Source organism: Cydia pomonella, chromosome 2, assembly GCF_033807575.1.
Source record: "Cydia pomonella isolate Wapato2018A chromosome 2, ilCydPomo1, whole genome shotgun sequence".
Classification (NCBI taxonomy): Eukaryota; Metazoa; Arthropoda; class Insecta; order Lepidoptera; family Tortricidae; genus Cydia; species Cydia pomonella.
The window spans coordinates 8,380,133-8,406,295 of NC_084704.1; the positions used below are offsets into that span (position 1 = coordinate 8,380,133).

General features: G+C 39.6%; 2 protein-coding genes across 2 annotated transcripts; one reads left to right on the forward strand and one right to left on the reverse strand.

The window, feature by feature from the left end:
* The first annotated feature begins 1,666 nt into the window (after positions 1-1,666).
* Positions 1,667-15,791, forward strand: LOC133533083 (regulator of gene activity). The gene is made up of 9 exons (XM_061872030.1): positions 1,667-1,816; positions 5,610-5,882; positions 6,414-6,597; positions 8,733-8,897; positions 10,440-10,472; positions 11,564-11,768; positions 12,001-12,165; positions 12,579-12,714; positions 15,657-15,791. Exons 1-9 carry the CDS (start codon positions 1,760-1,762, stop codon positions 15,729-15,731), a joined length of 1,293 nt encoding a protein of 430 aa, XP_061728014.1. The 5' UTR covers positions 1,667-1,759; the 3' UTR covers positions 15,732-15,791.
* Positions 15,792-19,094: 3,303 nt separating this feature from the next.
* On the reverse strand, positions 19,095-25,768 carry LOC133533051 (hsp90 co-chaperone Cdc37). The gene is made up of 5 exons (XM_061871984.1): positions 25,550-25,768; positions 24,833-25,399; positions 23,788-23,903; positions 20,589-20,778; positions 19,095-19,792 (listed from the first exon to the last, which is right to left on the reverse strand). The coding sequence occupies exons 1-5, from the start codon at positions 25,580-25,582 to the stop codon at positions 19,595-19,597; spliced, it is 1,104 nt and encodes a 367-aa protein (XP_061727968.1). The 5' UTR covers positions 25,583-25,768; the 3' UTR covers positions 19,095-19,594.
* Positions 25,769-26,163: the final 395 nt, after the last annotated feature.

The window sequence follows — 26,163 nt, forward strand, 5'->3', positions numbered from 1 at the left end:
AATAATTCCGAAATGATAAGGACAGTCAACACACCAAATTTTGCTACGGGCAGCTTTGTGTCTGCAACGTGGTGGACATTTTGAAATTTTAATGTAGTGACGCGGTGATTACAATTTGATTAGTTTTACAATGATATTTTTTGTTTTAATAACCAAATACCGACAACTTTCCACTCCCAAACTCTCGTATCACTTACTTAAGTAAAACTGGCAAAATATGGTCTCTACCATACCAGCGACTTTGTAGCACGTGCATAGTACGCAACAAATGTTGTATCTCAGTCATGTGGTAATTTTACTATTGGAAAGCTAATACGGTGTAGAATAATATGAAATAAAAAAAGAAGTTTGGTAAATGGTACATTTTATTCTTCTTCGCTTTTCGTGTCGAGGTACCTTTTTTATACGATGGAAGCCCAATAGGCGGCGGTTTTGACAGCCCTGGCTGTCGCGTCCCTCAGATCCATCTTCGAGCAATGATGCGGGCATGCGGGGCACGCCAGTAGATGTGCCATGGTTTGCATTGCTGTATCGCAGGTATCATTGAGTCGAGAGGCTACGGCTAGAGTCCTAGGCTAGGTCTCCATTTGGCCATATTTTGCTTACAGCGATCAACTTGGGACCTAAGCCTGATTAAGGACTTCCCAATTGGCCAAGGTTCTTTATGACCAAGCGGTAGTTCGTCCCAAGCCTGCATGTACACGTCTGGTGGAGGTTGCTATGTATTTGATGATCTATCTATTACTTAGTCCATTCCATCTGTTAAAAAAAAGTACGCGTTTTAAGCACTGCGTATAAACATCTCAAACTCTTTAAAATCAAGATTGAACTTATACTAGGCAGTTGCTCCCACATCCACGATCCCCACGAATAAATTTTATACCCAATATTATTGTTTTCCTTACTGCATGGGATCCTTGTGTAACTCGCTACCTACTTTTGGGCGCTAGAAGAATGTAACTATTAATAAAAGCGTTACACCTCTAAATACGACAACTCCTCATTAACCACTCACTGGTGGTCAACACTGTTATTTGATCCGACCACTTGAAGTGTGCACTTGAAGAGGAACGCCACTATAGTCAAACCAAGATAAGTTGGCAGCGATTTTGATAGCCCGGACCGTGTACGGGTTATTTTAAACGTCAAACTTCTATGAAATTATGACGTTTACTTGATACTTGTACAGTCTGGGCTATCAAAACCACTGCCAACTTATCTTTCTTTGACTCTAAGAACCAATAGTGATACCAATAGTAATAGTGATACCAATGATTATATTACAAAAAACCGCATCCAACTTGGCCAATTCCTTTTTATAATAAATGGGAACGTTCTTTTGTATATATGAAAACTAAAGCTCTGCTAAAATGCACAACTCTCCATTCCATAGTGGGTAAAACAAGGAAAATAATGATTTACACTATACAATGCCAGCTGTTACAGGACACAAATTTATACATTTTGGAAATCAGTGCCCTTATTTTACACTTTTTACTGTCAGGCTTTAAAAAAAAATGTTGCAAAACAAAGTTAATGAAAAGCTAAAATAGAATTGTTATCTGTGTGCTATTTCGATTGTTACAAATATTAATCAATCACCCATACTTTGGGAATGTCTTTCAAGGCAACACTGACAATTATTTGTAATGAGGGTAGTTTACTCATTCTTCATTTAGTAGGTGATTACAATCATTAATCATTGACGCGAATAATTCAATTCAAAGAAAACTAGTGAATAAATGCATGTAAATAAGTAATGAAGAACCAACGTCCATACTTTGACAAAAATCTTACAAGAAATGACCAACGTCAGGTTTGTTATCTTCTAATTCTAATCAGATTTGTTATCTTCAATTATTATTTTAATTGTTAGAAGATAATGTAAATGTGTAAATGTCTATCTTTTAACAAAAAAAAAAAAAGAAATACGCGAGCGTTCTAGTGCTAACTACAATAAGCTTCCTGTTTTTATTGTCAACTACAAATTTAAATATAATAATCACATGACATGAAAAAAATAATTGCGTTAACTTACAATATAGCAATAGAAAAGGTACCATTCATAGACAATATTACCCAAAAATGTCGGAGTTTTTTTTACTTGCGGTATGACCAACCCTAAAAGTCAATTTAGGTTCTAAATATTTATAAATGCATCATAAAATAAAATCTAGATGTTTCAAAAAAGTTGTTATGATAAAAATAAACTATATACACTATTTAAAGTCTATTCACAAAATTAATTCGAGGGTATAAAACGAGTTTAAAGAGGGTGAATATTACTACTAGTTTCCGTTTTCAGCAATATGGCCGCCATAGTTGTTTAGGGTAATGTGGCGTTCGACAAAACAGAGTGAAATTGTTAAAATATTTATTTGTGACGTAATGATGCATAAAGTTTTCAGCGTTTTATAGCAGTGTTTGAAGCGGAGACTGTGTTACACATGTTTCTAGTTGGTGTATAAAATTTTCAATGCATACAGATCGTTTTGTAAATTGAACAGTCAACAAACTTTTGTTTATTCCATTCTAGTGGGTTCATTAATTTCTGCCGAGAATACTCTATTATGAACCATCCATACGTTTCTTGAGATAGTGGAATAAGGACTGACGTCGACACATTAGGTAAATATTGAATGAATTTTTAAGAAGTTATTGTACTTATTCACCCTGGGTCGCCATTGTTTGACAGAGGACGAATGCTAATCAAATAATATATGGAAAAGATTTACCTATTGCATTTGTTGTTATTGTCGTCACCTCGTTTATCTCTCTTATAACACTTATGCAGTTTCGGTGTTTTCTTGACTACACTGCGTAAGTTGAAACAGATGCATATATAATTCATTGCCACTGTTCAATGAGATGTTTTGTTTTCTCTTTTAATTCATTATTTGTATTTGCATGGAAGCATCTGCATGCTCTTTGAGTTAGTGAGCTGGCTGTTTAGGTACCCAAACTTTCACTCAGTTTTTATTGCTTCTTTTATTCCAAAAACACATGTTGGGTCTGAAATGTATCTGACCTGGAGTTCAATGACAATTTTACTGAAATGACCTGTATTCAATATTCAATTTCAGCCTATATTTTCCAACTTGAATTAACAATAATATAATTTGAGTTTACATAGTTGCCCTGCTGTGGAAGTAAACAAAAATTAAGCATTGGAAAGCAGACATTAACGCAACATTTGGAAATTGTTTTTGAAATGCCTAAAATTTGAAGCTAATTGTGAATCTTATAAATGTTAGTAGAGTCATCTTTTACACAAATTTAAGTAATGTTGTACAAACAAACACAACTATGTAGCTTAACATAATAATATACCTATAAAGATCTATTATTGATTTTAAATAAGGTTTTCATCATAAATCATTATCCTTACATCTTTCCTTATATCCATATCCCTTTAAGGCACAGGCGGTCAGCAATCAAATTTAAAATTTTAATGATTAACTGAAAGTTGTATTCGCAACTACTCAGTAATGATGTTTTATAACATGGTTGTTTACTTCAGATAGTTTATTTTATTTGATGTTTTAACACAGAAATCACCAATTAGTTTCTACAAGGGTCTGGTTTTTAACATGTTCACTGTCCCAGACTTAACTGTCAACCTTACGGCTTTGTAATAGAGGCTTGCCGTGACCCATATACGGGGCACAGACAGTGAATGTGTTAAAATATTATTAACCGCAATGTTTCATTCCGTTTCTCGAGTTTATTAAATAAGCATCTGGACTGCGGTTCGCCATTTGGTGATCCCTGTTTTGATATGATGTTGTTAACACTTCATATAGTTTATTTTATTTGATGCTTTAACATGTGCTCGATATTTGAAAATAGGCGAGTCCACACAGAGCGAGCATACGCGCGAGGCAATTTCCTCACGCACAAAACAGCCAGTGTAGACGTGCCTAGGCCGAGGTGGCACGCGCGTTTTGGCTGGCTGTTTTGTGCGTGAGGAAATTGCCTTGCACTTATGGTCGATCTATGTGGACCCGGCTAATGAAAATGAAACCGTGAATATGGTACTTTAGGTTTTTTTATTTCAAATTTTTGACATACCTATCACATAGCAGAACTTATGAAATGCAATGAATATAAACTTCATTGATCTGATTGTTTTCATTAAGTATATCATGATATAAGATATGACCGCAGGCATTTTTGTACCTTACCTATCACTTCGGTACAGTATGGCCACAATAATCCATACACAGGCTAATTTGACCCATTCCTTTGAGGGACAAAGCCTTTGCTTGGTCAAAAAATAGATGAGTTCTTAGAATGATTTCACATCGCAATTATGTTGTGTTAAGTTACTTTTAATAAGTTTCTTTGTTTTTGTAATTATGGAGTCTCATTAAACATATTTTTCAGAATATACTTATGTTTTATATGTAACATTTTATTATTATTGTTGGAAACTAAACTACACATTGTTTATCAGTTTTATCATGCATAATTTTTCTTGATTTAGTGTCAAGCGTGTCCTGTGAAACATAGGCCTGTTCCAGCTTCTTCTTCTTCTCTATTGTCAGCTATTTTGTGCCATTCTGTTCCTCCAAGTTTATTGATGTTGTCTCTCCATCTTTTAAATTGGTCAACTTGCTTCCTTTTTCCATCTTGTGGAGTTGGTCTCTGTCATCATCATTCAATTAATCATTCAATCATTTTGTCATGCTATCTCTTGCCATATGTCCTGTCCAACCATTCCAAAACAAATGTCAGAACTTTATCTAAAACAACAACAAAAAATACACACTTAAGCATAGAAGACAAAGTTTATGTTAAAGAACATATGCTTCTTCACTACATGGAAAGGTAGTTGTACTAAGACAGGGGTTGGCATGATGCTCTTTAGACCTGCAATTGTGGCTCTTCAGTGGTTGCAGCATGGTTGCATTTTTAGCTCCTGTCAATATGCTTGTCACTTTCGTACTTATATACTTGTTAGAATGTGACATGCAATAAAAATGTGACTGTGCTACCACCACAGCACACCCAAACAATTAATCCTAATCTCTCTCTTCAAAAGTTTGACAACCCCTGGATATAATACTTCATGTTGAAATTGAAATAGGTAACATCTCTAACTAAAAAAAATCCAGTTTAACTTGATTTTTCCTTAACTACTCCAATAAGAACAAAAATGTTTATCATAGAAAACAATTTTAGGGCAATATAAGGCTTCTGAGTAAAAGATACTTCAGATATTTGTATACTTAAAATGATGTTAGTTGTTTTGTTTAGTTATACTAGCAGTGTATCATGAATCAAAGGTTTTATAAATATTCATTATTTAGAATAGATAAAAATTGTTGAGGCAAATCACTGTATTACAGTGGCAAGGAGACATCTAAATTTGATGCAGCCCAAAACCAATTTTGATACATAATTTACTTTGATCCATATTTTAGGATCCATTTTTGTCAATAAGAGACCAATTAGTGCAGCTTTCCAGCATGCTATTTTCTATGAGCCCTATAACTGTAGCACTGAATTAACGGGGAATCCAATAGGAGATATTTATTGAGTTTATCAATGAAATAATTCTTAAGTCACACTAGAATCACTAAATTAACGATATTTTAATTTTCCAGGTTATGGCAAACTTGAACTTCCAGCAAGCACCTAGAAGCCTAGCCAGCGGCGGGGTGGGAGGTCGCGTAGGCTCGGGGCTGGTGGGCGGCGTGTCGGGCCATGTGACGCCCACGTTCGGCGGGGCGCTGTCCCCGGGCCGCGGCGCCACGGCCATGCCCGGCGGTGCCCCGCCCTCTATGGCCTCGAGATCTACACTTTTTGGACAACGGGCGTTTGCAGATCGAAGGGTGCCGATGCCGACGCCACTATCTCAGCCTAATTCTAATGCTATGGTATGTAAACATCTTAAGCGTACTTGCTGCCTGCAGCGAAAGATTATTCCAGAGTTACTACATGATCTGTAAATCTTAAATTCTGTTCATAAAATCTATATTGTATTATGTTCTAAACAAAGAAATTACTTACCAGAAACTCCTAAACATATCCACTCAAGTGCTTGATATTATTATAATAAAATAAGGACGACAGCTGGTAACTACAGCTACCAATAGCAATTGATTGGATATTGAAATTTGAAATAGCTGGGCATATTTAAGTAAAATGACGGTATGGAACTTTTGGAGCCACGAAAAATAGTCGGGAAGTCATTCATTCTTCACTTTCGTTAGCTATATAAAGGAAGATAACACAAATAATGGTCCAAATGCCAATTATAAGCCACGAAGTGAATTGACAACATGAAGTACAAACAGGTACAAGATAAATTCGTGCGCGTTTTTGCATTTACATTCTATTATATGTGTTTTCTATGTACATGTAGCAGGAGCATGTTTCGTTGAGTAAAATTCGTAATTTGATTTCAGTCAAATATGGGCAACCTGTCCCGCTTCAACGCCGGCAGCAACTACCACTCGGTGTTCGGCGAGGGCGGCGACACGTCGACGCCGCCGCTGCTCGACCTGAGCGAGTTCCCGTCGCTCACCGCGCGCGGCGCCGGCGACCAGGCGCCCGCCGCCGCGCCGCCACCGCCCGGCTCTAAACCGTACGGTACGTCACACTCACACCACACACGTCAACGCCGCCGCTGCTCGACCTCAGCGAGTTCCCGTAAACCGTATGGTACGTCACACTCACACCACACACGTCGACGCCGCCGCTGCTCGACCTGAGCGAGTTCCCGTCGCTCACCGCGCGCGGCGCCGGCGACCAGGCGCCCGCCGCCGCGCCGCCACCGCCCGGCTCTAAACCGTACGGTACGTCACACTCACACCACACACGTCGACGCCGCCGCTGCTCGACCTGAGCGAGTTCCCGTCGCTCACCGCGCGCGGCGCCGGCGACCAGGCGCTCGCCGCCGCGCCGCCACCGCCCGGCTCTAAACCGTACGGTACGTCACACTCACACCACACACGTCAACGCCGCCGCTGCTCGACCTCAGCGAGTTCCCGTAAACCGTATGGTACGTCACACTCACACCACACACGTCGACGCCGCCGCTGCTCGACCTGAGCGAGTTCCCGTCGCTCACCGCGCGCGGCGCCGGCGACCAGGCGCCCGCCGCCGCGCCGCCACCGCCCGGCTCTAAACCGTACGGTACGTCACACTCACACCACACACGTCGACGCCGCCGCTGCTCGACCTGAGCGAGTTCCCGTCGCTCACCGCGCGCGGCGCCGGCGACCAGGCGCCCGCCGCCGCGCCGCCACCGCCCGGCTCTAAACCGTACGGTACGTCACACTCACACCACACACGTCGACGCCGCCGCTGCTCGACCTGAGCGAGTTCCCGTCGCTCACCGCGCGCGGCGCCGGCGACCAGGCGCTCGCCGCCGCGCCGCCACCGCCCGGCTCTAAACCGTACGGTACGTCACACTCACACCACACACGTCAACGCCGCCGCTGCTCGACCTCAGCGAGTTCCCGTCGCTCACCGCGCGCGGCGTTGCGCGGCTCAAAACTGTATGGTGCGACACACTCATACCCTCACCTACTACTACTAACGCGACTCCTTGTTACACAAGGACCTCAAATTAATAACTCGACTAACAAGTCAAGTTCCCCCAGTTGGAAATATCCATTAAAGGTCAGTTGCACCAACAGCACTTAACGAACTGATCAACATCAGTCAACAGAGATGAAAATGGCCATAAAATAAAATATTTGCAAACACTTTAACGGTGACAGACAGTTTGGTGCAACTGACCCTAAGTGTAATTGTTAAGCCATTATCGCTACTATAAGAACTAGACTAGGATTATGTAATAGAAAAGGGAGCGTAGCGAAACGGCCCAGCCAGATATTTTGACTAAGGTGTAGAGTTTGTGAAGTGATTTACTAACACTCCTGAAATATGGATTTTATTATTTATAACATGGAGTCCCTATATAAACTTTCAAACCTCTAGTTTAAGGGGGGGGGGGGGGGGGGGACATACCAAATGTCAGCTTTCTAAGATTTCAGGAAGTATCCTAAGGGCCACTTGCACCATCCCATTAACCCGGGGTTAACTGGTTAAACCTGGAGTTACCATGGTTACCAGTACAATTTGTCCCTGGGTTAACGGTTTAACCGGTTAACCCCGTGTTAGTGGGATGGTGCAAGTGGCCCTAAGAGTCTTGATGATCATCAGTGAGTAGGTGACGAAATCGGAGGTTTTTTTTTAGACATCAATAATATCTATAGTATAAGAGCTATGCAATTGAAACTTTATACGTTTAAGAAGTCGAATATCGACATCATATACCGAGAATTTTGTTTATCTGATATAATCGAAACCCAAGTTATGAGGGTTCAAAAAAACGACGAAGTAGTAGTAGGAGTTACGATTGAACAAAACTGCGCCTGAATTTTTGAACGAACGAATCCTACCTCGATTAGTGTATTGACTGAACAGTACAAAATGGGTGGGGAGGGCAAAAACTTGTTATTCCGTTTACCGATTGTGAGTGGTGTGGTGGTTGGTCTTTGATTGATCGGATTAGTCATCGACGCTAAATCTTTCAATGAATGTAGTGTTCCATCAATGGGCCGTTTAATAAACACCTGTAAACTGTAATATGAGCCCATGCCTCTTTTAAATAAACACAGGTAGTAGACTTCCTACATAAAACGGTCCGTACGGTTCGCAGCTCTTATACAGAATGCGCAACCAGAAATGATAACAATGTTGGTTTTCGCCGACAGTGGGTATGGTGAAGCAGCCGACGTCGGAGCAGTCGGAGTTCACGATGTCGTCAGAGGACTTCCCCGCGCTGCCCGGCACGTCGGCGGGCGGCGCGCCGGCCGCGCTGCAGGAGCACAACCACGCGCCCGACAAGCCGCGCAAGGGCATACAGACCGAGCCCGAAGGTACCTCCTCCACCTCCTCAGTACACAGTTTCGCTTGGGAATTACCAAACAGGGACCTGTCCGGTATCCACTTCGAGAGTTTTGGAAGGGGTATTTCGTAAGGCTTTGCTTACCAAAACCGCTGCTGACTAATGACTAAAACCCTTTCATTTGGCTTTTTAAGCGCTTCGTGATAAGGGTAAGTTGGTACCCGTTCCTAAGCGCTAACCTCTTGGAGAGGTATCAGTTATAAATTATAATGCTTATGCCATATCAACTTTCTCTTCGTAAAAATAGAATCAAATATTGCTTATTTATGTTTAAAGTTCTGGGTGTCTAGCGAGTGTCGTAGGTGTCATCAAGGTGTCATAATTTTTTAAATTAGGAAGGGGATTTCATTTTTGCGGTATCTCTGAAAGGGAAACCCCCTTTCTACAGCTGAATCAAATGAACGGGTGTGCAATTCAAAGGGAAAGCCAATCGTTGGGGCTATTCGATAAGCGTCTAAGCCATTTAAAGGCTTTTTTCTATGAAGGGGTCCCTGTTTGAAAATGTTGTATTATAATGTTTTCTGCCCCAAATACATACTAAGCGGCATTTACAAGCGTAACGTAAGATATTTGAATTAATGTATATTATGTGCAAATTGTCTTCTTGTCCCTTCCATACATTTTTACCAAAAAAACAAGATTTATGATAATTATGGAGTTAAACATGGTTTAAGCGAAATCATTAGGAACTTCCCCGGTGTGTAAGAAGCATAAAGATCAGGTTCTTGTGAGATCTTCCAGGAACAGGAACATTTTTAGGTCTTTCAGTAGTATTTTGCATTTAAAAACTTGTCCAACGGCAAGGTTGTGTTGATGTGATAACCGATACAATTAAACGAGTTTTTAAACGCAGATACAATATACTTATGCGCGGTAGTAAATTTAATAGCGCAGTGTGTAATGTAATGTGTGTGTATATATTTCATTTTATTTTCTTTATATCTCCTTGGATTTCACGGGCTTATAAATCCCGGTCATTTGATAGGCTTACGTGGGGATATAGATCCAACACATTGGAGAGCTTTAATGTCACATAGATGTTATTTATGCTATTTATAATTATTATTGTTCATTTAGCAGATATATTATTTCGTAGGCGCTCCCTATGGACATTATTTAAACTTTATTTTCTGTTTATTCTTGTTTAATGGCTCATATGATGCATTGTAAATAACATTTACAGTACATATGCTCCTATTTTCTCGCACGCGTGCGGGAATGAGGACTTTCCGTGCATGCCGCGTGCCGTCGAAACTTTAAAGAGCCATATGTACTGTAAAACGTTGTACGATACACGTCCGAATAGGCAATTCGCAACTCGTGTCAATTTAAAACACTTCCTTCGGTCGTGTTTTAATTTATCACTATTCGTTGCGAATTTCATATTTTCTGCACTTGTATCGTAAATAACTATTTTAGTTCGTAGTAGTATGCATGCATGTTAGATGGTCTTGTAGATAGATTTGATGTGCAAATAAATCGTATTTTTACATAAAGTTTTTTTCTCCCCAAGTTGTCAATCAAGGAGCGCATACGGAATTCTATGGTGTGTATGATCGAATACGTTGGCTACGGCCATCATATACTGAAGTGGCTTTATCATGTCTTTTCGATAACTATTGAATTACCTGGGTCACCTTTAAAATGTTTCAAAATCTCTGTCCTTAGCATTACAAATTAAGAATCTTATATTGATATCTTACAACAAATAATTGGAAAACTTTATATATATATATATATATATATATATATATTTTTTTTTTTTTTTTTTTTTTTTTTTTTTTTTTTTTTTTTTTTTTTTTTTTTTTTTTTTTTTAAGGACATTATTACACAAATTGACTAAGTCCCACAGTAAGCTCAATAAGGCTTGTGTTGAGGTACTTAGACAACGATATATATAATACATAAATATTTATAAATACTTAAATACATAGAAAACACCCATGACTCAGGAACAAATATCCATGCTCATCACACAAATACATGCCCTTACCAGGATTTGAACCCGGGACCATCAGCTTCGTAGGCAGGGTCACTACCCACTAGGCCAAACCGGTCGTATTTGCATATGGAGATGGGATTTTTTTTTATATTACGACGGTGGCAAACAAGCGTGCGGTCCGTCAGATATCAAGTAACCACCGCTGCCTACGGGCGTCTGCAACTAGTGGAGTTCCACGTTTGTTGCCGACCCTACAAGGATGTCTCCTTGGGAGCACTGTTGGGATTATGTAATTCATTTGAAAACCAGCGAAAAATGTATAATAAGTCGATTAACGACTAATAGCGTTGCTCAGGATGGTATTCCACCAGTCCAATTTCTTGATCCAATGTGTATTTGCATCTCACATTTCGCATAATGAGAGAGTGAGTGAGACCCAATGCACATTGGACAAACAAATTGGACAGGTGGAATACCATTCTTGTAAACGTCCGTCAAATCTATCAAGCCGTTGATAATCGTTTGTCGCTTCCGTCATTATGATATTTGCGTTTGTTAAAGAGACAACATTTGACAGAGATTGCATGCAGAAGTAAAACATAACATGATAAAGATACTTTAATATATCGGCCACCAAAATCCAATAAATTGACGTCTCGCATTTGACCGTTTGATACGACGTTAAAACATTTTAGGTAAAGTAACGAACATACCGGAGACGATGATCCCCAACCAGTTCGGTATCGTGGGGCTGCTGACGTTCATCCGCGCGGCCGAGTCGGACCCCAGCCTCGTGTCGCTGGCGCTGGGGCAGGACCTCACGGCGCTCGGCCTCAACCTCAACTCGCCCGACAACCTCTATCTCACCTTCGCCGGCCCCTGGGCGGACACCCCCTGCAGGTACTTATCTCATTCAGCTACCACTCTATTTCGGTCAATTCGACCATACACACTTTAGACTGTTAGCCCATGATTTGATGCAAGAGATCCCTATTTAAGTTTATGCCTAAAAGTGATCAATTAGGCAACACTTCGTTTGTCGAAGCTATTTTAACAACGAATTTACTACATTCACTGCTGTTCTGTAGCATCTAGTTCAACTCGTATTTTGACTGATTTAATTGCTTCGCAGGCCACAAGACATGGACTACCACGTACCCCCCGAGTATCTGATAAATGGCTCCATCAGAGAAAAGCTGGCGCCGCTACGACTGAGTCGATATAAGGAAGACCTATTATTTTATTTGTTCTACTGTTTTGTCGGGGACGTTCTGCAGATAGCAGCCGCCGCCGAATTGTAAGTACTTATTCGTGTTTTTTAGATCTGATTTATTAGTGGCTCTGTGAGCTGTAGAGTCCATAGCTCCACAATAATGAAAAAAAAAAAAACGAAAACTGAACTGACATAAACTATTTAATTCTTGATCCTGCTCACAAAATTTTACAAAGATCGAGTAATGCGACCTGTAGGGAAAAAATCCGGACATAAGAAAACATTTTTGTCCAAGCTCAAACAGAGACCTTCGCTAACGCTTAAGAGGCAGTAATAACAGATTCGAATGTGAATTTAGTACAAAAATCCAAAAAGAGGTTTTTCACCACTACGAAAATATGCATGTAAGATTTTCTGAATAATCATTATCAGAAGTGCAGATTGTCAGCATATGTACGTAAAAAAGCCATTGTAAAGTTGGTGACGCCCTGTTGCAGATACAACCGCGAGTGGCGGTACCACATGGAGGAGAAGGTGTGGATCTCGCAGGCGCCCGGCATGCCCATGGTGGAGAAAACGCCCACCTACGAGCGCGGCACCTACTATTTCTTTGACGCGCACAATTGGCGCAAGGTAAATTGTTACACATTACCATTACTCGAGTTACTAGCCTTCAGTGGCGGCGCGTCACAAATATTCGTAGGGAACCCGGAGCTCATTTTGCTTTCCTTTTCTCCATGAACCGATCGTGAAAGTACTCAACGGGCTGAAATTAGACAAGCCGGTGGGAATCGAGTTCTTTGAACGATACGCCACTTCTAGCCTTCCATGTCCATTATAGGCCTTATAGTAGATTAACTGCAAATATTATATACACACTAATATAAAGACGAGCTTTAAGAGTATGAAAAGTAAAAATAAACACATATATATGGCTTGAGTGGTAGATAAATCATTCATGGGTAATTGTGTAAGATTTTACAATAAACTTCCTAATTAGACTACATGAATGATGAAAAAGCGGCCAAGTGCGAGTCGGACTCGCCCATGAAGGGTTCCGTACTATTTATGACGTATAAAAAAAAACTACTTACTAGATCTCGTTCAAACCAATTTTCGGTGGAAGTTTGCATGGTAATGTATATCATATATTTTTTTTAGATTTTTCATTCTGTTATTTTAGAAGTTACAGGGGGGGGGGGGGGCACACATTTTTACCACTTTGGAAGTGTCTCTCGCGCAACTATTCAGTTTAGAAAAGAATGATATTAGAAACCTCAATATCATTTTTTGAAGACCTATCCTTAGATACCCCACACGTATGGGTTTGATGAAAAAAGTTTTTTTTAGTTTCAGTTCTAAGTATGGGGAAAGAATTTTTTCTATTTTTGTGTACAAATCTTAATGCGGTTCATAGAATACATCTACTTAGCAAGTTTGAACAGTTTAGTTCTTATAGTTTCGGAAAAAAGTGGCTGTGACATAAACTGACAGACAGACGGACATGACGAATATATAAGGGTTCCGTTTTTTGCCATTTGGCTACGGAACCCTAAAAACCGTGGGATTAAGTGTGATTGAAATTAATTATTTATTGTTATGTTAATAATGATGAAATTGATAACTCAATGTGTATCCGTAATCCGTATTTTTTGACATTTAGATTTTATTCTAGAAAGTTTCTAGTCTAGTATTTTTTAAACAATTTCGGTGTTTGACGATCCTTTTGTGAAATTCTTATTAATAAGTTTTACATATCTATAATAATTCAATGATTTTTTAAGTACAATAAGAACTGCATCCAGGGGCGTAGCTACCGCCGTATCTGCCGTATCAATTATACGGGGCCCTCGGGCCACGGGGGCCCCCAACGTGCGTTTTTATGAGAAATCTTTACCCTTCCTAAGGGCCCCCAAACAAATTTGTATACGAGGCCCCGCCAAGGCACGCTACGCCACTGACTGCATCAATAAATTGCTCTGATATTATACTAAGATATTTGTAAAATCTGACAATTTAAAAGTGCTTGTTGCTAGGCCCAATTGAATAAAGAATATATTGACTTGACTTGGATGTCCAACATTACTAGAAGAATATTCGTATAGGTTAACTGGAAGACATCCCTATAATTTCGCTTTTGTAATCAATATTTCTTTTTTCTCGTACGGTCACGCCTGAAAATATCAATACGAAAAAAGTGGCTGTGACATAATCGGACAGACAGGCGGACATGACGAATCTATAAGGGTTCCGTTTTTTGCCATTTGGCTACGGAACCCTAAAAAAGTATAGTAAAATATGTATACACGACTTTATTGCGTATATATTAAGGTAGTGTATACATATTTTTGGCACATTTTACGTATAGGGACCGTGCGCGATGGAGGGTCTGCCATCTTGTGGCCTGAATCGGAACCATAAACATGTACATTTACGTCACGTGTTTTCTTGTGCGTAGTAGGTTCTGCCATCTTTTGGGCTACATCGGAACAATAAACATCACAGTTACGCCTCGCGCCAAAAACCTGACAGCTCCTGTGCTGCCTCCTACAGTTCATGCACGTTCCCTATCGATACTTTCAGACGTGACTGTACAATAAAGTGTTTACTTACAATATTATGTTGAGACTAAACTCATCTTTTATTGCGTGGAATTCTGACAGCTGTCATAATTTGACGTTTCAAGGATGGTAAACCTTTTTTACTGTACATGTTATTGTCAATTATATATGAAGTTAATATTTTTTACATGAACTCTAATTTGATTGAAATATTGCAAAGTGGACAGTTCCCGTGAACGAAATTACTCCACGAACTATAACAAATATAACAATGAAATAACACACACAAAGGAGAGCAAACACATTCTCGCACGTTTAAACTGTTGAAAACCGAATGACATGAGTCATGACGTAAACAAATTTGTAATTTGTTTAAAATGTAGAGTAGATGTAAGAGAACACTCACGACCCGGCCACGACATCGTGCGGCGGCCGTAGGTTGGAGTGGAACACAGTGACCCGACCTAGTACAGTACAAAAGCGCCAATTACATCCACACTTAACGATTTCGAGCGTGATAATCGTTTTCGTTTCACGGAATATCAGCACATTGTTAACAATATTTGAATTGTAAAAAATACTCACTTTTACATTTCAAATGCTGATATTTGGTGAAAAGGCACAATACTCTTTTTCGGGCCCGAAAACGGGTCTGATATCAGGCCTGATAGTGTGGATGTAATTGGCACTAAAGTATAAAAAATATAATTTTAGACCAAAGGTCATGAACTCATGACATATGGAAGTCGTTAGAATGATACCAGTAACAACTGATATTTTCTCATATCCAAACATTGCACTTTAAAATAACACTGTCTTTGTTTTCACGATTAAAGTATAATAATTGTAAGGAAAAATAATCATGTCAAAATGTATATCCAATATTTTATTTTGGCTTGTAATTTTCACCACAAATTTAAGGAGTACGTACCAGGAAACGTCAGAATTCCACGCAAAAAAACCAAGGTTTAATGATGAGATATCCAATATACATGTTATATTGTTTGTCCGCAGGTGGCGAAAGAGTTTCACCTAGACTACAGCAAGCTGGAGGGCCGACCGCAGCTACCGCCGCACGTGCTCACGTAGCGGCCCCGCGCCCTCTCTCACACACCTATTGTAGTTTTGTTATATAAAAGTACAAGTTTATACACGGCTTTCATTTTACCTTGTGTTCGGCGACCACCTATCTAAATACAACAAGACACGAAGTCTGCAGTTGCCGTCTGCGGTCGCGACACGTCGCCGGGTTCCAATTTATACCTTTAGAGTGCCTGTTCAGATACTTTTGAGAGCCCTTGGCCGCTCCGTTATATTTGATGGCGACTGAAAGTACGTAGTTGCCCGGGTGTGCTAGACTACTAAGTATGTGTTTAAACAGACCCTGAATATAATTTTTCAAATTTGCGCGTCCTTTGTATTTACTTAGAGTTTGACCTAGATAAGTCTTCAGCGATTTTGATAGCCCATACTGTGCAAGTGTTATTTATACGTAATTCATGGAAACTTGACGTTTCAAATAACTCTTGCACAGGATGGTTTATCAAAATCGCTGCAGACTTATTTTGGTTCCACTCTAGTTACTTTGGTTATTCCCATTAGTTACCACCAAGTTGTTACCAGTGGTAACTACTAGGATTTTTTTCTCTCCTTTTACTAATGGAAACTACTGGGAAAAAAAATCCCAATATTTTTGTTAGAGTTCAATACGAATGAAAACAGTATAAATAGTATTCAAATATTAGAGTGCTTTAATAAATAAGTCGAATAGTGCTCCAGTATTTTTTTTTAACTGATTTGTTTGTTCGTTCGTATTATAATCAGACAGAAGTTTTTGTGGCAAAAACGAGTGTTTGAAAAAATTAATCATCGATAAATCTGTAGATTAATAATTAAGAGATCTAAATTCTACTCGCTGTTAATTACCGAGAAATTTCAAGAATGAAAATGAATTACAATCTTTACACAATTTCTTTATTACATTTATTTTGTACTTAAAAGCGGTAGCTATCTTCACTTCATAAAATATAGGTAACGTTAAGGTAACATCGATAACAGACATATCGATATTTGATTTTGTCAAACACTATTTTTGCCACAAACACTTTAGTCTGAGTATAGGGAATAGAATAGAATAGAATAAAACTTTATTTTTTATAATTAAAGTTACAGAGTTATGGCCTGCCAAGCGCAAGCAGTATTATTTTACATATATGTCTTAGGTATCAAAAAGATCTAATGTAAAGTAAATGGGGCTCAGTTCAGGTATGAACTGGCTCACGCTAAAGCTATGTATACATTTAAATGACAGGGATACGAGGTGGGGCCATTCGCTTGGAGAGTGGTTTTCCTCTTTCTTGTTTACACACATAGTCAATTTCACCAGTACGCAGACCAGGTAACATAGGATTATGGTGGTTCGGCTTATTATATCTATCCCCGGGTTGCGTAAGACCCGGAATTTGCTGATCCCTTAACTTACGGAGCATGTCTTCATGGAGGTCTCTAGCACGTATGTACCATGGGTCTTCATCAAGCATCTCCCAAATGATTTCTGAACTCGTGTTACGCGGAAAATTAGCAGCTGTTCTGAGTATAGGGAGCGTGCATGAACTGTAGGAGGCAGCACAGGAGCCGTCAGATTTTTGGCGCGATGCGAAATTTGATGTTTATTGTTCCGATGTAGCCCACAAGATGGCAGAACCTACTATGCATAAGAAAACACGTGACGTGTAAATGTGCATGTTTATGGTTCCGATTCAGGCCACAAGATGGCAGACCCTCCAACGCGCACGGTCCCTATATTATAATTGTAACGTTATCTATTAAAACGGACCTTATTGTCGATGGCGCTTACGCCATTATAAACGATGCTCCCATACTTACCACACGGTGTCGCTTGAAGCTCCCATATAAATACAACGCCGCGCTACGTAGTGCGGCGTAAGCGCTATAAACAAAAAACGGCCGTGTTATTATCTATGTCCGTGATCAAGTGCAACTTGTTCTAATGAATTTTTTGTTCCCGCGGGAGTTATGGATTGTGAAAAAAAAAACCAAAAGCACCCTATTAGGGAGTTATAGCTTTTTTTATTATGTCACTCATTCATACAAACCAAGTAGCATAATAGTACATTACGATACAAGTGCGAAAAATAGGAAATTCGAAACGAGTGGCGATAAATTAAAACACGACCGAAGGGAGTGTTTTAAATCGACACGAGTTGCGAATTACCTATTCGCACATGTATCGTACAACGTTTTACAGTACATATGGCCCTTTAAATGTTCGACACAGTAACATAATATGCTACTTCTCGCACTAGTGCTATAAAGTAGCCCCATATGTACTGTAAATGAGTTTTACTTTTAAAATACTGACGTTTATAATTTAATATTAATACGATCCCAAACTCATAAGCGGTATTGAACCTTTAAGGAGAGACTTTGCCTCCTTATGTGTGTTCTACCGCTTGTACAATGGGCTGTGCTCTGAAGAATTGTTTGACATGATGCCCACGGCTACTTTCTATCACCGCACCGCTCGCCGTCGGCAGGGTGTTCATCCTCACACCCGAGAACCTAAATGGTCACGCACTGTGCGGTTTAAGAGGAACTTTCTCCCGCGCACGCTCCGGTTGTGGAATGAGCTACCTGCCGAGGTTTTCCTGAGGGTCTACAGTATGAGATTCTTTAAAAAAGGAGTGTACAGATTTTTAAAGGGTCGGCAACGTGCATGTAACACCTCTGGAGTTGCAGGCGTCCATAGGCTACGGTGACTGCTTACCATCAGGCGGGCCGTATGCTTGCTTGCCACCGTCGTGGTATAAAATATATATATTATCGTTTATGTTTAAAATTATTTGATTATATCTCCACCTTCTGTAGTTGATTAATTTAACAGCCGTTTAATATATTTTTACATAATTTTCAATCGTGGCTGAATGCCGAATAGGTCTCTGCCTTCGATGCCTAAGAAATTACAAAATGGCGGACGAACGTTGATAAGACACCGTATTTAAGAATTATTTCGCTTAAAATTTAGTTTTTTCTTCGCAGGTGTCGTGAAAAACATTGTGTAACTCCGGGGGTAAGAATATTGCAAACTCGGGACTTTAATTCCCTCGTATCCAAAATTTCACTTACCCCCTCGTTGCACAATGTACTTTAGTATTGCACTGTGAAAAAATTTTGGTGGTCATTATTGGAAAAAAATCCGCCAACTCGGTTTTTCCCCCAGCGGGTAGCTGGCAGTCAATGTTTTGACTGGTGCAGGTGTGCTCGGTTTAGCTACGTTGTGAAGTTTTTGAAAAAGAAACAATCGGAATAAACATCTATATAAATAGCCGTGGAGCCCCTGTGGGTCAAAGCAGTGGGACCACGGTTATAACGCGTATGACAGATAAGTAACATAGACCATAGGCGGTTTTCTGTTTCACTAAAACTATGTGATCTAATCAAAATAAGTTTGTTTTTTTCTTAACATACATTTAATTTTAATATTACATCTCAATTTAAATCATTCACAAAAATACATTCAGCAAATAAATACAATATCTTTTACTGAGTGCAATGGGATTCGCAGATTGAACGGAGAGGAAGACTTGGCGTCATGATAGGTATAAATAGGGCTGACTGCTATCCAGCTTGCAAATACAGATTTCTCATTAAAAAAAATACGAATTTCCGGTCCATTTACGAATAGGCGGGCGCGATTTCCTCGCCTGATTGCGCCGCCTCGGCTGAGGCACGTCTACACTGGCCGGTTTGTGCGTGAGAAAATTGCCTCGCGTGTATGCTCGCTCTGTGTGGACCCGCCTAATGTAAACCTGAACGAATTTAGTCTGTTTCTTCGTATTGTATTTGAACATTTTTGTAATGAATGCACCATTAAAACAATTTAAAATTTATGTTACGTCTACATTTAAACTACGTTTTGTGTGATTGTAATCTCAGTCTACGTCATCAGAACTGGCAGCCGGAGCAGCATTATTCTCTTTCATGGTGGGTTCTTCATCATTTTTGCCGGGTACCCATAAGCCTGAGTCAACACATCTCTTCATGTGGTAAATAGCCTCCTGTTCTGGCATCTTGGCTATTGTTGCTTGAAGCAGTGGAACATCTTGTGTGTCAAAGCATTTTTTCAGTTCCTGAAAAAGATAAGTGCCTGGTTAGTTTTTTCCTATTTCAATCAGGGTAGCTATATAAAGTAGACGGGTCGAAAATGCCGAATATTCGGTTCACATGTCACCGAATCAAATATTCGGCAAAATAAACAAACTGGTGAAAATACAAGGGGCTCGCAAAAAACAAATCAACTCTCTACAAATAATCAAAACATAATATGGATTCAACATGTCTCATCATATTGTGTTTTAATGATAAAGGGAAAACGTAACCTGACGGAATAGAGTACTTGAAAAGTTCTGCAGGAGATTTTACAGTGTTGCAACAAGACAACATAATACAAAATATTTGCCCAATATTCGGCACTTTAACCGAATAATTCGGCTCACTTCTAATATAAAGTTTTGTAGAAAAGCTGGAGTTGTCATATGACCTTCCAAGAAAGGCTAAAGTTGAGATGGGACTTTTCTAGAAAACTCGAATAGACGTGTGATGGCACATGATCAGTGTTAAACATACCTGGGGCTAAAATTTGGACTGCTGAGGAACTTATATCTATAATTGAGTGCCTTCGTGAAGGATTAGGCATTTTCGTCAGGTATTACCTTCAGGAAAGGTATGAAAAGACATTTGCTTACCTAAAGAGAACAGGTTCCCAAACTAATACATTAAAATGTCAATGTAGTCTGGTATATTGGCAATGTGGTAATATAAAAAAAAAACCTTCTTTACTACAGAAAGGGGTTATGAGTTTAGCAGATAGACTGCTTATTAGTTATATACAGATTAAGGAAAAATATATAAATGAGGAATGCTCACATCTGGAAGTTCTGCATACACCTCAACAGGGTCCAGCCCTCCTGGCCCAAGTCTCTCTTTTCTTTCCTCCTCTTCTTGCTCCTTGATGGCTTGCTCAATCTTCTCTGCAGCACGCTTCTGGATTCTGGCTTTGAACTGATTCAGCTCATCATCAAATGAATCTTTGTATGTTTTCTCAGCCACCTGTATCCTGTATACAAGCAATGCAAATTTATTTATAAATTACAGATCCAATGGTTGCCTATCCTCTGCCACTAAAAATTTAGCTACTCACCTACAGAATTTGGATCTCTAATTGTAACTGGCGATGTGGACTAGTTTTTAACCCCCCATGTAAAAAGAGGGGTGTGTTTGACGCCTGTCTGTGGCATCGTAGTTCTCTAATGGATGGACTGATTACAATGCGATTTTTTTTTCATTGTAAAAAATCTATCGTATGCATTTGCATGGGTAGGGGTTTTTTAAATTTATTAAGAAGCTTAATATTAAATAAAAAATAAGAGTGTGCGTCTGTAGCAATCTATGGCAGTCAAAGGGTTAAGAATATACATACAACATGCTGGACATGTCAATCACAACACCGCTAGAAGCCTTAACTCAGTATTCTGAGCTGAGTGCATGGGCATCATATAGTGTTGTTAAAACTAGTCTTGAAGACTTTGATACCTTAAAGACTCGCAAACCTTGAAGGTTCAAGCTTTGAAGTCTTAAGCGTTGAAGGTTTAAGCTAAAAAACGGTCCAGAACCTTAACAACTCAAGTTCTTTATGAGCTCTTAAAAGTAAGTCTTTAAGACTTGGGCTTCATAGAGAGCTCAAGCTTTAAAAACTCGGGCCCACTAAAAGCTCAAGCCCCCCGAACCTCGAAGGCCTGAGTCAAGCGTTAAGAGCTTAAACAATGAGCATTCTAGGCAGAAAGTATTATTGTGTCGTTTTTTTAAGAATATTATGAACCTAACTACGTTGCCACTTGGTAGTCATGTCTGGGTGTAGTGATTAACAGATCGCAAAAAGACTGACTACACTCATAAAATTGATCCGCAGTCAAAGTCTGCGATAAAGTCCGAATTATTTTTTTCTTTTCTTCCCTATTTAACGAAAATTTTTCGTAATATCTTCTTCTTCTTCCTCGCGTTGTCCCGGCATTTTGCCACGGCTTATGAGAGCCTGGGGTCCGCTTGACAACTAATTCCAAGATTTGGCGTAGGCACTAGTTTTTACGAAATCGACTGCCATCTGACCTTCCAACCCAGAGGGCAAACTAGGCCTTGTTGGGATTAGTCCGGTTTCCTCACGATGTTTTCCTTCACCGAAAAGCGACTGGTAAATATCATATGATATTTCGTACATCAGTTCCGAAAAACTCATTGGTATGAGCCGGGGTTTGAACCCGCGACCTCCGGATTGCAAGTCGCACGCTCTCACCGCTAGACCATCAGCGCTTACGAAAATTTTTCGTAATATAACATTTTTAATTCTAATGACCTCAGGATCACGCTGTTAAAATCTCTAGGGTTCCTCACGTGCATATAACTATCAAAAATGGCATAGATTGATCTAATTTGTTAAAAGCTTTTAAGACTTAAATGCTCCAAACCTTATAGACTTAAACCTTCAAAGCCTGGGAGTAGGGCTCGCGGTCGTGGTCCGGGTTTCGTGTACACGTGTTCGGAACCCGTTTCCTAACTACACATACACGGTTTTCTGACCCGTTCTACACGTGTAGTCGAGATCACGTGTATCAGTGTACCCGTGCACACGGCGAAACGGACCTTAAATACACGCGGGTCTAACCCGTCCTTGCCGTGTAGCGGAGATTGATGTCATTGATGTTTAGCTTTAAATAAAACATAGATTCAGGTTCAGAAGCTCCGATTGTTTAACAGTTTAATCGGATTTTCAATATGATTGTTACAATACTGTGTTGTGTTATACCAATTTAACTGGAGTCTAACTAAGGTTCTATGAGATACTTTATAGTTCATTGTTTGCCATCTCTGTCATTAGTAAAATGCTTTTTAGGTCCGCGCGGCAACAAAACAAAGAAATTATCCTATCTGAAGGGTTAGTTGTTGTATTTTTTTTCAGATGTGTTGAGCTTATCACAAAGAGATAAGACCAAAAGTGCCAACGCATGTTGAATAAAACACCTGCAGTTTGTTTATTATCCATGTCATGTATTTTGTTTTGCATAGGATATGGCCATTTAAAATACTTAATCCCATTTTGTTATACCCGTGTACACGGGTACCCGTGTGAACGTTTCTGAATCCGGGCGGGTGTAATACGTGTATCGGGAGGACTACTTGGGAGGCTTTAAAGTTTGAGGCCTAAACACTCCGGGTTATTGTGATCGTCGAGGCTTCTAGACTCAGCAGTCGCGACTAGAGTCTTGTAGTTTACGCCTCGAAGCTTAAATTCACAACACTAGCATCATAAACGCGGTGGCTGCCATCACTGGAAGGAAGGTAGTAGGAACCTCTATCCACATACTCTCCGACAGTAGACCAGTATTAATGGCTTTAAAAAGCCATATAGTTACATTCAAACTTATACACGAATGACACGATCGACTAACAGAGGTATGTCATAATAACATGATCACCCTACAATGGATCAAGGGACACAGTGGATCCCGGGGTAACGATGCGATACGGACGAGCTGGCCAGGCAAGGATCGAGTGTGGGGGTGGTTGGCCCCAAACCTATTCTCCCCATACCGGTTACCAAGGTATGCTCAATGCTGCTGGCACGTCAGACGGAGGGAAACTACACACAGAACACTGGACAAACCAGACTGGATACAGACAGGCCAAACAATGAGTGGTATCAACGGAAAGCACACAGAGAATGATAACCAGTGTCATAACAGGTCATGGGCTATTTAACAAACATCTTTTTATAACCGGTGTCACAGACAGTCTCCTATGCCGAGGATGCATGGAGACAAAAGAAACAGCCTCTCACGTGGTGCTGGAATGCAGCGGTCCTACTCAACATCAGTTTTGACAGGATTCCTCGAGGAGTTGGGCTGGCAAGACTAGCCAACCCCCCCTGTCACGCAAAATAGGCGTCAGTCGTCGAGTTGTGGAAAGTCACCTGAATTAAAATACAATACATACAACTTAAAAAGAAAACTAGTTCCTTAAGTGAGGCTTTGTAAGCTATAATCCAGTGTTATAGTAACATGATATGACTTACCTGGAGAAGAATGATCCAATGCATGCTCTAGGGTCCACATCCAGTTGTTTGGAGAGTTCCAAAATGTACTGCATGCAGATTGTTTGATGGGCTACATGGGCCATGAGGTCATGTTTCTGTAGTGATAAATGAAGTGAGTTAAAATATATTTATTATTTCATTTAAAGTGTCCTCAGCAAGCTCGGTTCTCCATCCAAATATACACATTACTCTCTCATTTTAAAACGACTAGCTAGATTGTTTTGAAACTTTGTATTTACAATAGGATGAGGTATATCTAGTCCTGTAATTAGTTTATGTAACTTCTGACAAAACAGTAAAAAAAATAGTGAATTAAAGTTTTTCAGAAAAATTTGTTTTTGCTCTATTTTGCTTGTTTTATAAACTGGAGCAAAATAAACTATTACAGGACTAGATATATCTCATGTCATTGTATGTGCAAAGTTTCATTACTTTCATTACAATCCAACACATAGTTGTAAAATGAGAACATAACTCCCTTTGTATGGGAAGGTGCAGTTTGGCTGAGCTTGCTGCGGACTCTTAACACACTATGATTACAAACTGATTTAAGCAGCTATAAGATATTTTGCAGATTTTGATTTACAGAATTTAACATTATCTGTCTGCATTTTTTTAAGATATAGGATGCAAACAAGCAGACAAATGGTAAGCAATAGCCGGGTCCACACAGAGCAAGCATACTCGCGAGGCAATTATCACACTCAATATGGTCAGTGTAGACGTGCCTCATGCGTATGCTCGCTCTGTGTGGACCCGGCTAATTACCATTGCCCATTTACCAACACAATCAGGACTTTCAATTAGTTTATTTGTTTGCGTCCATTCTGTCAGTTGATAAGACTATGTCAGTGATAAACCTCTATTATTACCACAAGCTATTTTCAGCTGATTTTACAGCTGGGCGTGATAAAGGATTTTTTTACATTTGAGATAATACTGTTTCAATATATTTTTGACAACAGTGATTTTGAAAATTAGCAATCAGCATAAAATTATGAGAATATTCAATATAGGTACAAACCTCTTCCATTTCTAAGTTGATACACCAGATCACAAGGTAGTTAGCTGTTTCTTCACATGCTAGCTGTGGGTGTTGCTGAAGGAATGCCTTTGAGTCATCATATTTTCTCAACATGCCAAATTGTTTTAAAAGTTTCTCATTTTCTTTGATAAACATCCTCATCTTTTCTTCTTTTTCTTCCTCAGTTAAATTCTCATCCTTCGGACGCGCGGGTTTTGTGTTAATAACAGTTTTTGTAAAACCGGGCTCACTGATTGTGTCCACATTCCATGGTGTCTGTTTCTCTTTCTTTTTAAGCTCTTGCTCCTTCTTTTGAAGCTCTCTGTCTTCTTTTTCCAACTCGGCCAAAGTTTTCTTCAATGATTCTAAATCAGGCCCATCAGAAGCAATGTCAGCGAGTTTGCTTTTGGCTTCTGCTAATTTTCTCTTTGTTTCATTCTTCTTGCGTTCGAATTCCTCTTTTTCCCTTTTTCTCTCTTCCATACGCTCGAGACGTGCTTGGTGTCTCCATCGAAACAGTGAAGGTGTGTCGATGTTTGGATGCGTCTCATCTTCGTCATCAGATATCTGCGAAACGCATTTTTATTATGGCTACATTGTTTAAATCAGTTAATTATTGGTGAACAAAGGGTTTAATAATGCTAATAGATGAAAGATTGGAATTGCTTAATAAGCAGTTAGATTTATTTATCACCGGCTTATTTTATTCATACCAACCTCAATATCTTTCCATTTGCTGTAGTCCACCATTTTTACAAAATATTACGTTTATAGAATATCACAAACTGTGTTCGAAGAAAAAACAATACACACAACACTTTTCACTACGCGTTCACTTAATCACTTACGATTTACTATTCAAAAAATCAACAATCGCTCTGTGCATTTGCCTTTTTCCTTTTCTGACTTTTCTCGAATGTAAATTTCTAGAACTGCCTCAGCCCGACGATTTGACAGCGTGCATAGCATACCAGACCAAAAAAATACGTTCAACGTGCAACGTACATTTGGTAAAAAACATACAATAGGGTTGTTTCCATCTACAAATCTTAGGGCAGAATTGTATCCTAATAAATTCTTTTGGATTATAAGAACATGCTAAACTACTTTTAGGGGGCCTGTAATAACCATATTTTTGTAAATATTGAATTTAAAATATCTTTTGGCACACTCTTTTTGGACCCGGGTACGTCCTTAAACTACGTCCAAAAGAGAGGTATGGGCATTGTGAATGTCATCTCCCTTTGTGTGGTAGGGCACAGCCAGAGCCAGTGGATGTCATTCTAGATCTAGAGCAGAGCCCAACTGGAGAAGTACCTCCACCTTACAGA